The sequence below is a fragment of the Mus caroli genome, chromosome 16 (assembly GCF_900094665.2).
Source record: "Mus caroli chromosome 16, CAROLI_EIJ_v1.1, whole genome shotgun sequence".
NCBI lineage: Eukaryota > Metazoa > Chordata > Mammalia > Rodentia > Muridae > Mus > Mus caroli.
The window spans coordinates 42736492-42751805 of record NC_034585.1 but is presented as its reverse complement, the minus strand read 5'-3'; the positions used below and the strand labels follow the sequence as shown (position 1 = coordinate 42751805).

At 40.2% G+C, this 15314-nt stretch overlaps 1 protein-coding gene across 2 annotated transcripts in view; it reads right to left on the bottom strand.

The window, feature by feature from the left end:
• Slc9c1 (solute carrier family 9 member C1) overlaps window positions 1-15314 on the bottom strand; it is a 60140-nt gene that overhangs the window by 9364 nt on the left and 35462 nt on the right. For both annotated transcript variants that reach the window (XM_021185158.1, XM_021185159.1), the window contains exons 18-23: window positions 14101-14250; window positions 12741-12792; window positions 11253-11401; window positions 8539-8664; window positions 7279-7377; window positions 4671-4844 (exon numbers count right to left, since the gene is read on the bottom strand). In XM_021185158.1, the coding sequence (XP_021040817.1) occupies window positions 4671-4844; window positions 7279-7377; window positions 8539-8664; window positions 11253-11401; window positions 12741-12792; window positions 14101-14250 (750 nt within the window). The remainder of the gene's footprint in view (window positions 1-4670; window positions 4845-7278; window positions 7378-8538; window positions 8665-11252; window positions 11402-12740; window positions 12793-14100; window positions 14251-15314) is intronic.

Genomic DNA, 15314 nt, shown 5'->3' with positions numbered 1-15314 from the left:
GTCAGGCAACCCTGCGCTCCAGCAACCCCGGCGCTGATCCGGCTGGAAGTGGCCTGTGGCCCTACTCAGGCCGGTTTCTGCTTCCCTAACTAATGTAGTCTCAGGTCCTGCGTGCAATTGGATTGGAGCAGAAGCTGTGCTCCACTCACCAGAAGTCTTAAGATCCTGTGGCGGGTGTTGTGGGTAAGAGTGTCAGCCGACCCTGCGCCCCAGCTGCCCCGGTGCTTTTCTCCTCTATCCCTAACTTTTCAGACTGTTTCTTATGAGTTGATGATGAATTTTATAAAGTGTTTATTTGTGATGGAGCTTGAGATTTTGCCTGTTGTGCTGTTGATGTGGTAGCGTATCACCTTGGCTGGCTTGTGTATCTTCAGTCATTTGAGCATACTTGAGATACATCATACTTGTGATGAAACATCTTTTCTGTGCTTTTGTGTTTGGGTTGCTAGCCTTGTTTTGAGAATTTCTGTTTCTGTGTTTGCCATGAATACTGCTCTGCAGCTTTCCTTAGTTTTCTTTCCTATTTTTCTGGTTCCTGGTTTCCTATCTTTCTTTTTCTTTCCTTCCTTCTTTGGTGCTCTTTCACTTGAATTTCTCAATTCTTGTAAAGTGCTAAAATGGGTTTTTACATAGATGTGAAAATATCACTGCAGGGTTTGCCAGCATGCTGGCAGAAGCCACTGCATAGATTGCTTGTTTGCTTGCTTCTTTCCCCCTCCCTTTCTTTTCCCTTCCCTTCACACTTTCCTCTCCTACTACTCCCATCTCTCTTTTCTTGACAGGGTCTCTGTATATAGCTCAGGCCAGCTTCTAAGTCACAATCCATTTACCACCACACCCAGTTTTCTGTTTCCTTTCAAGCCTTAGATTCCCTTCGATTGTCCTTCTTACCGATTACACCATTTCTAGCATTCCCTTCCCCATGTTATTTTTAAACTGGCATCTCAATCTGTATAGAGCAAATCTTAAACCTTCCACTTGACCATTCATTTCATGTGTATATTTTGCTGATATCTTCCATCTCTCCTATGTTTAAGAGCAGTTTCTCTTTAATTACGTATGTTTTCTTCGAGTTCGTTGGCTCTATCTGTACTCATTGCTTCAGTGACTTGTTAGCTCAATGCATCCTCTGGGCGATATTAACATTATTTTTTATACAATGCATCACTCCATCCTGACATCCATCATTGTTTAATGTTTCTTTGTATGTGTGAAAATTATAATCTCAAGAAAAAGCTTTCAAAATTTCATGATTCCTGATGACACACTGTAGAGATTACAGATTCAAAAGATGGCCTAGTCGGCCATCACTGGAAAGAGAGGCCCATTGGACATGCAAACTTTATATGCCCCAGTACAGGGGAATGCCAGGGCCAAAAATGGGGATGGGTGGGTAGGGAAGTGGGGGGAGAGGGTATGGGGGACTTTTGGGATAGCATTGGAAATGTAATTGAGGAAAATACGTAATAAAAAATATTAAAAATTTTAAAAAAGAAACAACTACTGAACAACAACAACAAAAAGATTCCTCTCTATTCCTCTGAATTGCTGAGATTTGTTGCAGGGAGCTATTAATTATCTGATCACGGAGGCTCAGTGAAGGCTGGCCTTTATAATTTGCTTGGGTTAATCAATAGGTGGCTTTAGCTGGGTTTCAAAGCAGAGTAACATGAAAGTAAGTTAAATTTGAAACTATCTCTATTCTGGATCTTATCGATGCTCCCCTCAGCATTGACACAGTGGATCTAGAGAAGACAGTGCTCCCTCTCAGCATTGACACTGTAGATTTAGAGATGCGGTGTTTCCTCTCAGCCTTCATACAGTAGATCTGGAGAAGGCAGGGCTCATGCACAGCATTGATGGGACAGATCAACAGAAGGCCACTTTATGTCCAGTCTTTGCTTTCATGGTCTGTTATTCCTGGTCCTTCAGTTGGATACTAGTTGTTTAAAATATCTCCTTTCTGACAACTAAACCTTAAAAATCCTTACATTTTGGCAGTATTTGCTTTGGTTGTTATTTTTGTTTGTTTGTTTTGACACAAGGTCTTGGTCTTTCTTTATAGTTTTAGCTGGTCTATTATTTCAGCCATTTTATTGAATACAATTTCACAATTCATCAAACTCACCATCTTCTCTAGGCTCTTGTTGCATGGTGACTGGAGAACTGTGGGAGGCAGGGACTCAGGGTGCATTTAAGGGCTGTCCTACTTTCTTTTCTGTTACTGTGATAAAATACTCTGACCCCCACCCCCAAAACAAATCATCTGGTCAAAGAGGTGTTTTTAGCTTCTCATTCCAAGTAAGGGTCCATCATTTTGTGTAAGGTATGCAGGAGCTCAAAGCAACTGGTCACATCCCATCCATGGTCAAGAGCAGAGAGAGAATAAACTCATCTTGCTAGCTTGCTCTTAGCTCTCTCTCTTCTGTTTTACTGTTTATAGTCCCCTGGCTAGGGAACAGGGCTACGGACAATGGGCTCCATCTCCCATCAGATAAAAATCAATACAATCCCCTAGAGATGCATTCACATGCCAGCCTATCATGCCAGCCTGATGTAGGTCATTTCTAATTAAGACTCTCTCTCTTCCCAGACTGTGTCAAATTGGCAGTTCAAAATAACTAGTGCATGGCCAACCTTATTGATTTCTCTTCTGAAGGCTTTCAGACTTATTTTGGACATGCCTGCTTATTGTGATGGAAAACAGTGTCCCATGAATTTGGTGAGGTTTTATACTTGGTTGTGATGGGTTTGCTATGTATACAGTGCCTTTATAAATGCTTGCTGGTGTTTTTATTCAAATCCTAGGTATGAAGAATGTTACAAACTGTGCCACTACTTAAAGATACTTTTAAAATGTAATAGATTTGATTATTCTACTTAAAAAAAATCCATCTAAAGAGGTCTAAAAGGCTCAGTGAGTGATTAGGTAGCTGTCTAAAATCCGTGCCTGGATTACCAGCCTCCAAATGATAATGATGATCTTTTGTGCGTGTGCATACATAGATATGAGCTCATACATGCATGCATGCATAAGCATCACATTTCAATCATGTGCAACTGATACTTAGACATTCTGTAACTCTTTCAAGTGACAAGCTTTATGCAGCTCAGTTGAATCCCTCTACCAAGGCTATGCTTCTTTCTCCCTGCTCCCACCCACCTAAGCTAAAATAGAAAGAAAAATATTGGCCCTTGAGCGTTAATCCAGAGATTAAAAACTCCCCATCCACAACCTTTGGACTTGCAGGCCTCTTTCCCACTTAAAAGAGTAACCTTTGTTTAAGAAACACATGTTCCTGCTAAATTTCAGTTTCCTCCTTTACCACAGCCTTCTCAGTCTTACTTGCTCTATCCGTAAAATATATGGCAAATGTGTTTTCTATTAGCTAAACATCTTCACATTTAGAATGCTTAAAGGTTCCTAGAGCCACACTTTAAAAAAATGTCTCTTCATATAGGTCTGCTTATAAATGCATCATACACTTTATTCATATTGAAAAATTTCCAAATTGTCTCCAATATATCTCTTTGTACTTGGTTTATCTGAAGTAGAGCAATTACACATGGGTGCTACATCTCTTGTGTCCACTTGTCCTAATATTCTCTCTCTCTCTGTTCCTGTTCCCACTTAATGCCATTGACTTGTTAAAATGTCAGGTCATTCGTCCTTCAGGATGTCTCACATTGTAGATAAAGCAGATGATTTCCCTCTTGGCTTCACTGACTTGTTTGTCTCCTTGTGTTTCCTGGAAAACCATTTCCAGATCATAGTTTTGCCTCCGGGTTTAAAGACCTTCGCTTTCGTTTCTTCCCTGTGCTTTCATGGGTGGACATTATTCTTTTGGGGGCCACTGGAGACCCCTGGTGCACTGATCATTTTTGTCCTCAGTCATGTCTCGAGTGGGAGGGAGGTTTTTTTTTTAATCCCCTCTGATCAGCTTTCCTACCAATACATTCCAGTGCTGACCCTTCCTTATCTTACAATTTACATTCTTTTCTTTTTCTTGTCCTTTTTAAATAAAGACAATTTTTATTCTGATGAATTCACAAATTAAAAAAACCACACAGCTAGATTAAAATCTTCATTTGGAGTAAGAATTTGCCAGACTTAAACTTTATATACATCTTAGTGAAACAGCTCATATGGCCCAAACTTCCTGGTTAAATTCTTTCATTGTGGTAGACTCACTTTTGAAACTATTTTGCTAGGGCATTATTGTTAGCATCAGAAGCTGTTTACAGCTAGCCTCTGAATCCAGTGATGATGCCATCCCTAGGAGACTGGGACCCTCCTGCCTCTGTTGCCATGGCAACTGCACTCCCTTACCCACATCGATTGTGTGTGTCATCAGCTAGGTTACCTACATTAAGGTTCTGATAAAAGACAGAAACCCAACCTATTTTTCTCTCTTTCCTCTTGCTCGCTTCTTCCCCCCTTTCAATAAAGGACCTCTTTGGTGGGAACTGTGCTGGTTCAGTGTGATCTGTTCAGAAACAAGCCATTTTCAACAAACAGTTATGTAAAGTATGTATCCAATGGTAAACAGTGAGTGTTTCTTTACCTTTCCTATTTAAAAACACACATGGCTGCTGGCCCTTAGGCACATGCTAAGCACTAAAAACATTCTAAGTTTGATACAGCATCATGGCAGAGGAGCTGTTCTGACCTCCACAACAGTTTTGCAGGTGGCAGAATATTGCATCCGTTCTTTAGTCAGACAGTTTAACTCCCCTATTATCTCCCCGCTGAGCAGGTACTCTGTGTGGGGCAGTGGATGAATTTTAATCTCTGACTCTGCAGATACTCTTTCCATCTCCAGGTGTGGCTTTGACCTTTTAAGCTGTTAAGAAACAAGAGAGAAAAACACATATGCCGGTTAATTTACGTCACCCAAACTGCTTGCCATTTTCCTGCTTCGAGTTTAACAATTACACTGTATTTGCAGCATCCTGAAAATAGTTCCTCTTAAAATAAAGTTATTAAATGAGCAGTGACTTTCCCACAGAATATTCTGAAACAGGTAGCTCTTTCTGACTGCTCGTCAAGGCCAACGTGTATCCATTTTAAATGGGTGAATCTTCCACTCATGTAAACACACAAAGAGCCACAATTGATAAATTTACATCTTCAGAGATTGTTCTTTGTGTAGTTTCCTCTTACCTATCAAAAGAGAAGGGGAAGGAGGATGGGAGATGGGGGTGAGGCTGGGTCTCAGTGAGGAGGGGAACAGGAAGGGGCAGTGTTTGAAGAAAATAAATAGAAAGAAAGAAAGGTACAGCTTGGAAGGTAGCAGGTTGTTGGTCATGGTGTCTGGTTTTGAAAATCACCATTTTCATGCTAACTGCTCTCTTAAGAAAGGCTCTCTTGGGAGCCTCTCTCTTCCCGGGTTTCTGGGACTTTCTAGTGGCTATTCCCAGTTGTCCATTTCCCACTGCTACATCTCTCAATTCATTTTCCTGACCCTATGTACTTCTCTCCTGACCTTCAAATACCTGATCTTGTCCCCTCCCCCCCTTTTCCATCTTCCTCCTGTCTCTCTCCGAGGTCCCTCCCTCCCTCTACCTCCTATGATTATTTTGTTCCCCCTTCTATGTAGGACTGAAGCATTCACACTTTGTTCTTCCTTCTTCTTGAGCTTCATGTGATCTGTGAATTGTATTTTGGGTATTAAGAACTTTTGGGCTAACATCCACTTATCAGTGAATCCATACCATGTGTGTTCTTTTATGCCTGGGTTATCTCACTCAGGATGATATTTTCAAATTCTATCAATTTGCCTGTGAGTTTCATGAAGTCACTGCTTTTAATAGCTGAGCAGTACTCCATTGTGTAAATGTATCACATTTTCTGTATTCATTTTTCTGTTGAAGGATATCTGGGTTATTTCCAGCTTCTAGCTATTATAAATAAGGCTGCTATGAACATAGTGGAGCATGTGTCCTTGTTATATGTTGGAACATCTTTTGGGTATATGCCCAGGAGTGGTAGAGCTGGGTCTTCAGGTAGAACTATTTCTAATTTTCTGAAGAACTGCCAGATTGATTTCCAAAGTGACTTTGCCAGCTTGCAGTTCCACTATCATTGGAGGAGTGTTCCTCTTTCTCTACATTCTTGCCAGCGTCTGTTGATCTTAGCCATTCTGATTGGTATGAGGTGGAATCTTAGGGTCATTTTGATTTGCTTTTTCCTGATGACTAAGGATGTTCAACATTTCTTTAAGTGCTTCTCAGCCATTCAAGATTCTTCAGTTGAGAATTTTGTGTTTAGCTCTGTATCCCATTTTTAATATGGATATTTGGTTCTCTGGAGTCTAACTTCTTGAGTTCTTTGTTATATTTTGGATGTTAGCCATCTATGACTCAATGGAGATAACTTTAGCCAAATACCCAACAAATTGGAGATAGAGCCTGTAGAGCCCACCTCCAGCAAATAGGCACAGCCCCTAGTTGAGGGATGGGGCCACCCACCCATCTCAAAATTGGTCACTCAGAAATGTTCCTGTCCAAAGGAAAGACAGGGACAAGAAATGGAACAGAGACTGAAGGAAAGGCCATCCAGAGACCTCCCCACCTAGGGGTCCATCCCATTTGCAAACACCAAACCCAACACTATTTGTTGATGCCTAGAAGTACTTCCTGACTGGAGCCTGTAATGGCTGTTCCCTGAGAGGTTTTACTAGTACCTGATCAATACAGATGCAGATACCCACAGCCACCATTGGACTGAGCCTGGGGACCCCAATGGAAGAGCTAGGGGAAGGATTGAAGGAGCTGAAGGGAATTGCAACTCCATAGGAAGAACAGTATCAACTAACTGGACCACCTAGAACTTCCAGAGACTAAACCACCAAACAAAGAGTATACGTGGAGGCATCCATAACTCCAGATACATTTGTAGCAGAGGATAACCTTATATGACATTAATTGGAGGGGCCCTTGGTCCTGTGGAGGCTTGATGCCCCAGCATAGGGGGATGCTAGAGAGGTGAGGTAGGAGTGGATGAGTGGGTGGAAGAGCACCCTTACAGAGTCAAAAGAAAGGGAGTAAGAGTAGATGGGATGGGAGATTTGTGGAGGGGTAACCAGGAAGGAGGATACCATTTGAAATGTAAATGAATAAAGGATCAATAAAAAAATAAAATAAAAAAGAAAGCGTCTCTTCATTTTATAGCATGAAAAGTCATTAATTCTTAATTTTGCAAAGTTCTTTTTTTTTCTTAAAAAAAAAAAACAACTTGAATGTTCACAACCACATTCATAAGCATCTCTGCTTTACCTTAACCATGCCTGAAATTATTACATAGATTCCTTCTGGCTCATCCCCTTCTTCAAATATGTTATTTCCACAGTCAAATGTTACAACTTTTGCTTTTTCCTAAAAAGAAAAAAAGAAAAAAGAAATTTGGGATGTTGATCTATACTTTAAGAGAGCTTTTATACATTTAAATTAAATACTCAATAATATCTAAGAGATTGTGTCGGTTGCAATTTTGTGAGAGAAAAGAGGATTATAAATGCATGCAGGGGAATTTGGAGATCCGCAAATATAATTTTTGTATCCAAATCTCATACATGTATGAAGAAAAATAATCTAGAAATAAGAACAGAGTGAGAGAATGAAAACGCTTCATCTAGGTGAAAAGTTTCAGGTAGACAGGATGAATGGCGTGTCCATATCTCGGGCACTCTAAAATCTAAGTATATAACAACCCATTGTGAATATTTAAGGGGAAGATTAAGCTTGGTACTCAACAAGCACCGAAAAGAATACCATTAAAACATGCTATTGATTTACTCATTCTGCAAGCAATCAATGAGAATGGTAGGGTGGGTATTCAAAGGATTAACGAAGCCAGACCTGGTAGCTCATGTTTGTAATTTGACACGTGGGAAGCTGAGGCAAGATAGTGAGACTTAGAAGCCAGTTTGCAATACATAGCAATGACAATAAAAACAAAAGGGAAAGAAAGAAAAAGGAAAGACGAATGAACTAAGCAGTGGGGGCAGAGATGTAAAATTACTTGCAGTATAATATAATTGGACAGCACACATGCATACTGGAAACAATAGTAACACATTTCTTATTTCACACCAAAGACAACACAATGGTATTCTGGTGAGAAATTAGCCCAAGGACCTACATCTCTGACTATGTCTGGTACTTTGCAGACGTGTAACAAGTAAGGATAGATTGAAAAGGGTCTAGGACCAGTGGGCATTTCCAAGAAATCACAGAGAATCCACAGATTAGCGGGTTTGGAAGAGAGTTTAGTGTGAGTGGCACCACCAATAGTTCAGCATAAACAAAATAAAGGGCATATGGCAGGTAGGAAACAGAAGCTGAAGGTGAAGAGGCAGGTGGGAGGCATCTTGTCCCAGGGCTGTGGGTTGTACTCAAAGAGATGTTGATCATAGCCTATAGATAGCAAGGGACAATTACAGAGTTTTAACTAGCGAGTATCATGGTCAAATCCTTACTGTTTTCATGATTATTTGGTAGTGCATTAAAGGCATCATCAGGAGGTGAAAATTTTACCTGAATAAAGGTTATGGCTTCAGGATCTTCACTAAGCCATGGGATATTGCATGGGGCTTCTTCAACATTAAATGGCTGGATAACAGACTGCAGATCAAGCACCTGGATCTTTTTGGCCATGATTAACTAGAAGCACAATATGTAAGAAAGAAGGTGAAAAAAACTGTGTATACAGAATGAAGACAAGAAAAAGGAGGAGGAGAAGGAAGAAGAAGGAGGGAGGGAGGAAGGAAGAAGGAGGAGGAAGAAGGAAGAGGAAGAGGGAAGAAGAAAGGAGGAGGAGGAAGAGGAAGAGGAGGAGGAGGAGGAGGAGGAGGAGGAGGAGGAAGAAGAAGAAGAAGANGAGGAGGAGGAGGAGGAGGAGGAGGAGGAAGAAGAAGAAGAAGAAGAAGAAGAAGAAGAAGAAGAAGAAGAAGAAGAAGAAGAAGAAGAAGAAGAAGAAGAAGAAAAGAAGAAGAAGAACAACAACAACAAGAAGAAGAAAGAGGAGGAGGAGGCAGAGGAAAAGGTGGAGGAGGAGGAGCAAAAAGAGCAGCAGCAGCAGCTTTTTACTGTACGCAGACCCAAGCCACAGCACGTAACAGTTTCTTATTCTGGATTGTGGTGCTTTGAGTGAGAAATGTTCCCTAGAGGCTCACATGTTTGAAGACTTGGTCCTCTGTTGGTGACATTATTCGGGGATGGTTTGAGAGGTGTGGCCCTGCTGGGTGAAGAATGTCACTAGGAGTCAGATTAGAGTTTCTAGCCTGGCCCACATCAATTTGCTTTCTCTGCTTTATGTTTGAGGTTGAGGATGTGATCCCTCTGCTTCTTCTACCTACTGCCTGCAAGGCCAGCTCCAGGAGATCCAGTCCTCAACACCACTGCTACATTATTCACTCACAATTCATTTCACTGTGTGAAGTTCTACAGCTGATGTGGTATGATCTATGTAAATTAAACAAAAATACGGACTTTGCAGTGAGTAGTTTAGCAAGTTTTTTCCTCATAAAGAGTAAAAAATTTCTATAAATAGCATTATAGTGATTTTAGAGTTTCAGAGTTATTTTCATGTAAGTCTTTGGCCTGTTGCTGGACTCAAATATGTTCTACCCACTCATTTCCCCCATTTTTCCTGTAATTTTGCAATATTTTATTATTGTAGCATGGCTCAACCTCTAGAGTAATAGATAACCCCTCAAAATTTCCAAAATCTCCTTGTGCTAAGGTGTAAGTTTACATAGGGTAAGTTTGCTGCGTTAGCTGTTTTTGACACTGTGCTGCGGTGGCATTAACTGACCACATCTGTACTGTGCAGTCCTTGCCACTGGCCAGAGCCCTTCATTTTGCAACGTTCTATGTAAATTGCACAGTGCTTGTGACTGGGTTATTTCCCTCAGCATAGAATCTTCCATGTTCATCCACCCATGTCCTGCATTTCTTCCTTCATTAAGACTGAGGATATTCGACTCTATACATATAGTACATTCTCTATCATCATTCATCTGTCTGTGTGGCAGATACTGTGAATAATGTTTCTATGAATACAGATATAGAACCCTATTAAAGACTCGGCTCTTTTCTACCTTTGAGTGTATATCAAAGAACTGCTAGACAAAATAGCAACACAAATGTGTTGTGAGAGCTTCACTACTCTTGTACTCGGTACAAGTTTATATTCCCACCAATGGTGCACAGGGATTCCATTTTCTGTTTGCTGACTGACATGTATTTTCTGCTTCCCTGAGTCTGTGTGACAGGGAGACGTGGTGTCATTTCTGTTTGTTGTCTCATTTGTTTACATTTTGATTTCACTGGGCATAAATGACAGTAGGCAAATTTCTACATGTTTACTGCGCTATTTAGAAGTCTTTTTTTGGGGGGTGCAATGTATTTTCAGATCAATTTTCATTTTAAAAATCAGGTTTGACTAGCTTTAGAAAATTTCTCTATGTATCAATATCTTAAATATATATACTGAAAATGTTCCATCTCAGTCTGTGAATAAGTTTTTTAGTATGTGATAATTTAATGAACATTTTAAAGTGCTCTTTCTGTCTTTCCTTCTTTCTATTTCTATGTGTGCTTTAGGCATTAATTTCAATAAGTCAGTCTAAGTAGTGATGGACTTTTTGCCCTATGTTTTCTCCTTTAATTTTATGGTTTTAGATTTTATTTTTAGGCCATGTATGCAGTTTGAATTATTTTATCTGCCTGGTTTTAGGTAAAGGTTCGACTTCCTTATTTTCTGAAAATAGCCTGTGGTTTGATCATGTTAGTTTTAGCCTTTCTGCTCCTCTCTGCCTTTCATTTGGAGAACTTAATATAAATTTAAGGTAAGTTTCTATAAATATTTGTCTTTAAAATCTTATATCTACACCTTACTTTCTTCCAACTCCCCACAAGATTTTCTTCTGCCATTCTGACGTGTTTTGTTTTCTCCTATTTGTCTTTTTAACACACTGATAATTCTTTTGGTCCTCCATTATTATGCTGCTTTTGCTCTGTCTAGTTTTACTTTTATAGTGAAGCACTTGGGTTCGTCTTTGGATGCTATTTGTGAACATCCTGAGGAGTGCGTTTAACATCTCGAAGATCCGACAGTCTAGTGCAAGTTTGCACATGCTTCATGCTCACAAAGCACAAAGGAGTGAAACCTCTAATATCCTGGTCTCATCCTTTCAGTGACTTATGTCACAAATCTACATGCTTACTCTGAGAATGAGCCATCTCACCTTGTTAATCTCAGTGCCTTCCACCTTGTGTATAATTCCTTTGGACCTGAAAGCCTTGACAATTTCTCTGGCCATATTGAGCATGACATTAATCTCCTCCTTGGTTTTCATAGTGACAGCGATTTCCGGATGATCATACTCTAAGTAGCCTGAAGAACAGCGCAATATTTTCAGGTAAAATGAGAAGATTGTCTTAAGTAAGGACCCGAAGCTAACTAGTTTCCTCTAAGTCCAAAAGGTACAACATTCACCCTGGGACAAGCATTCCACTGGCAGGCCTGCTGTCTCCAGCCCCTCACTGGTAGTGATGAGATTCAGCCCTTTTCTTGGATAACACTCACACTTGAGCTGAGCCTATGGAAAAGGGATGGAAAGCCCTGCCCTTAAACTAATGGATACATTGGCCCAGCATCACTGGGCCCTGGAAGCATGCTTGGGGCCACATATCTGGTATTTACAATCCATTTTCTTGTTCGGTTCAAAACAGGATCTTTGAGTATGTACTGCTTGTTCATCTATGGTTTCCAACTAAGTCATATAGCTGACTTTTTCTGGGCCATTTTCCCCATGTTCTCTTGATGAATCTAGAAGACACATTTGTATGTGTCATTTTGTTTATGTTTTCTGGATTCCTAGATGCCCATTTAAACCTCACTCCACTCACTCTGGACATGTGGGCTTTCCCTTAGTCATGATTGCTTCTCTGCCCTGTGATTATTTGCCACATAGCTCAATCAAGCTCCACCCCCAGGCTCTCTGGGCTCTTTTGCTGCCAGCCACTTCCTGCCAAGCCCTGTTTTCACATGTGAGCCCTATGTTATGAGGGTGCATGTTCTATTCAGGATTTTCCCTATACCAGAGGTACAGCCTGGCATAACTCAAAGGTGACACTCTTGCCAGGTGGGCATTGAGCCCTCTGCACTCCTCAGAGAGACCCTCGGGCTCTATTCTGATTTCAACCCATAAGTCATGAGTCTCTGTGGCGATATTCTTTGAGTCACTCATGAAGGCACAAGTTATATCTGGTTTGGAAGAGAGGGAAATTAATCAGGCTACAAATGACATACAGGATCTTAGTGTGGTAACATGGATCGTTTGAAAACACATTAAAAACCTGTATTTTTTCAGGCAGAGAACAAATATGATGAGGTAATACTACACTAATACATTTATTATATGTTAATATAACTTTACACTAACATTACATTCCATAGAAAACACAACCATATTATTTGTTTAAGTTTACCATTTTACTGTTAAGAATTAGGTTTTGGGGGTTGGAGAGATGGATCAGTGACTAAGAACACCTGCTTATCTAAGAGCTCCTAGAACCCACATGAAAGCTCACAACTGTCTTGACTTCAGTTCCAAGCGAGTCTACCTTCTTCTGGTCTCTTGCAGAACTACATGGTACAGACCATGGCTTTTCTGAGGTTGTCATAACTATAAGAGATGGTTAAGTTGTATATTTAGAGTGAAGGTACCTACCTAGCTCTTTCATAGCATGCTCCATATTCCTCATTACCCGCTTTAACAGTATCTATAGAACAAAAAGATATCATCTTCATTGGGAAAATAAACCATTACAAAGGAGCTTTGCATTTGTAACTGATTTTTAAGCTAATCTGATAAGTTTATTCAAAAGGATAAGGGAGGGCATGGAGAGATATCTCAGCAGTTAAGAGCTCTTCCTGCTCTTGCAGAGGACCTGGGGTTCATTTCTCAGAACCCACAAAGCAGTTTCAACTGTTCCTAAGTCTGGTTCCAGGGGACCTGGTGCCCTCTTCTGGCCTCACTGAGTAATAGGCATCTACATTGTACACAGTTATACACACATGCAAAACATTCATGCACATAAAATTAAAATAAGTATTTTTATGCAGGAAGGAGAATGTTTTAAGGATCAGAATTGAATTTAGGCAGTGAGCTTTCAAATTAGGAACACTGGGGTGGTTCTCAATCTTAAACACATAGAACATTTGACCAAAGTATGAGAATTGAAATGGTAACAAAAATTTATTGATATTTTAGAGACCCAAGTCCTTTGTGTCTTTTCCTTTCCTTCTCAAATCTTATTGCTAGGTGTTAGTCGTGAGAGATTGTAAGAAAACTTAGGAATACTGGCTTATACTTGCAGGTAGCAGAGGAAAGAAATGCTGTCCTACCGTTAATTTGGTGTGCAATATTTTTACTATGCTTTTGGCACATATAATTTGGCATTCAAGTGTTACAAACTGCAGTGAAGACAAGCTTGAATTCTGCATAGCTGTGTACCACCTAGATAGTACAAACACTAATATGTTTCAAACAGAATAAAAAGAAAGCTCTAGTATTTAGGTCTGAGAGTTGTGTTTGCCACTTACCAGCCAAGGAAGTATAGGCATGATCAAATGAATCTCATTTGATCCCATTTCTCATCTGCACAATGCGAACAGACGACTGGGTACATGCAGATAACTGTCAGTCTTTTAAATGCTGTCTTTTCTCAGGCTAGTGGCTGCTATTTTCCTTAGTTTTTATCTGGACCAAAACCAGAAAAGTGGAAAGAAATGGTCGGAGCTTTGGGAAATGGTGAGGAAACTCCGTGGCCACCACTCCTCGCTTAGCACTCGTCCCTCACTAATCCTGAAGCCTGCGCTAAGAGAGGGTTGAACCCTTTGCAAGGATGCAAAGGCACCTTCCAGGAAGCTCCTAGTATGCTAATATGGCACTAGCATTTACAGACTTTCTTGTTGAATAAGATAAGTGATATAGCAAGCCAGGAGTCAGACACTCGGGACATGTGCGTGTCAGCAATAGGGCAGTAAAAAGAGTGGTGGTTGCTCCTCATGTTTGCGTTTGCTCTCACCTGTTTAGTCTGTTTGGAACTTGCAATCTGATCAATTATATTCAGTACATCCATTTCCCCTTGGACATAGCCTTTCAGTATAGAATACCGAAAGGATATCTGCTGGCTCATCCTTTTGTCTATGATTTGCAGCAGTTTTGGTGTTACAAGCTAAGAAAAAAAAAAAAGGAACTATTATTAGGCATTACCTGTATAGTTTTGTTTATGCTTAGCTTACTTTGCCTCATTTCTTTCTCTGCTTTGTGACCGCAGTACGAGATGTGAGCCCATAGCTTTTGCTGCAGCTGCCATATCTCCCTCCTTCAACAGACTTGTGCCCCTGTCTTTCTTTTCTAAGCCACCTTGGTGATGGCTCTTTATCAAAGGTATCGGAAACTAACCAGCATGCTATTATTTTGCAGCCGTTCTGCTCCAGGGCGCTGGGATGTAGAGATTCTTATGCCATTTCCCTTCTAACAACATGCTTCAAAGGAATAAAGATGACATCTAGTTTCTCTTCCTACTCACAAGGTCTACCATTTGACACAAACATTCAGAGTTCTCTGAATACATTTCCACAGTTTTCTTAGACAGATCCCGAATTCCTTATCTCTTCGGCAGACTCCGTATACTCCATATTGGAAAGAAAGAACTATAGACTTTGTAATACTGTAGACTTGGTGTCCTTAGATAAAATTGTGTGCTAGTGTGATGTATTGTCCTGAAGAATACTACAGAAGTATACACTGATGGCTGACCTTGGGCTTGGTTTTAGGGCTTAGTCTCCAAAGCATTTCTAAGATTGTGTAAGAAAGACAATAGTCTATGACTGTGTCTGCACCCAAACATCCTCTTTTGATGTATCATGGAACAACTTCCCAACTACTTATGTAATATAAGAAGCAAGGAACTGCCATCAGATGTGGTAAAGCAACATTGATTAGGCAAGCAATTTTGTGTAACACCGAATTTATACAATATGATATGTGTTTATTTTAGTCTTTGAACTGTGTGAATATATACATTTGACTTTGTCCATATGCATGGTCTGTGTGGTGATTTGTTTTGATGAGTTTTATCTTTTGACTCCCAGGTAAACTGTACAAAAAAGCACTACTTACAATGCACTTGTAACTACGTAATTGTGGATTTTCAAGCACTCTGCACTAAAAGGGAAAGCTGTGATGAGTGCCTATAGCTCTATGAGCTAAACTGCTTTATATTATGAGTACTCA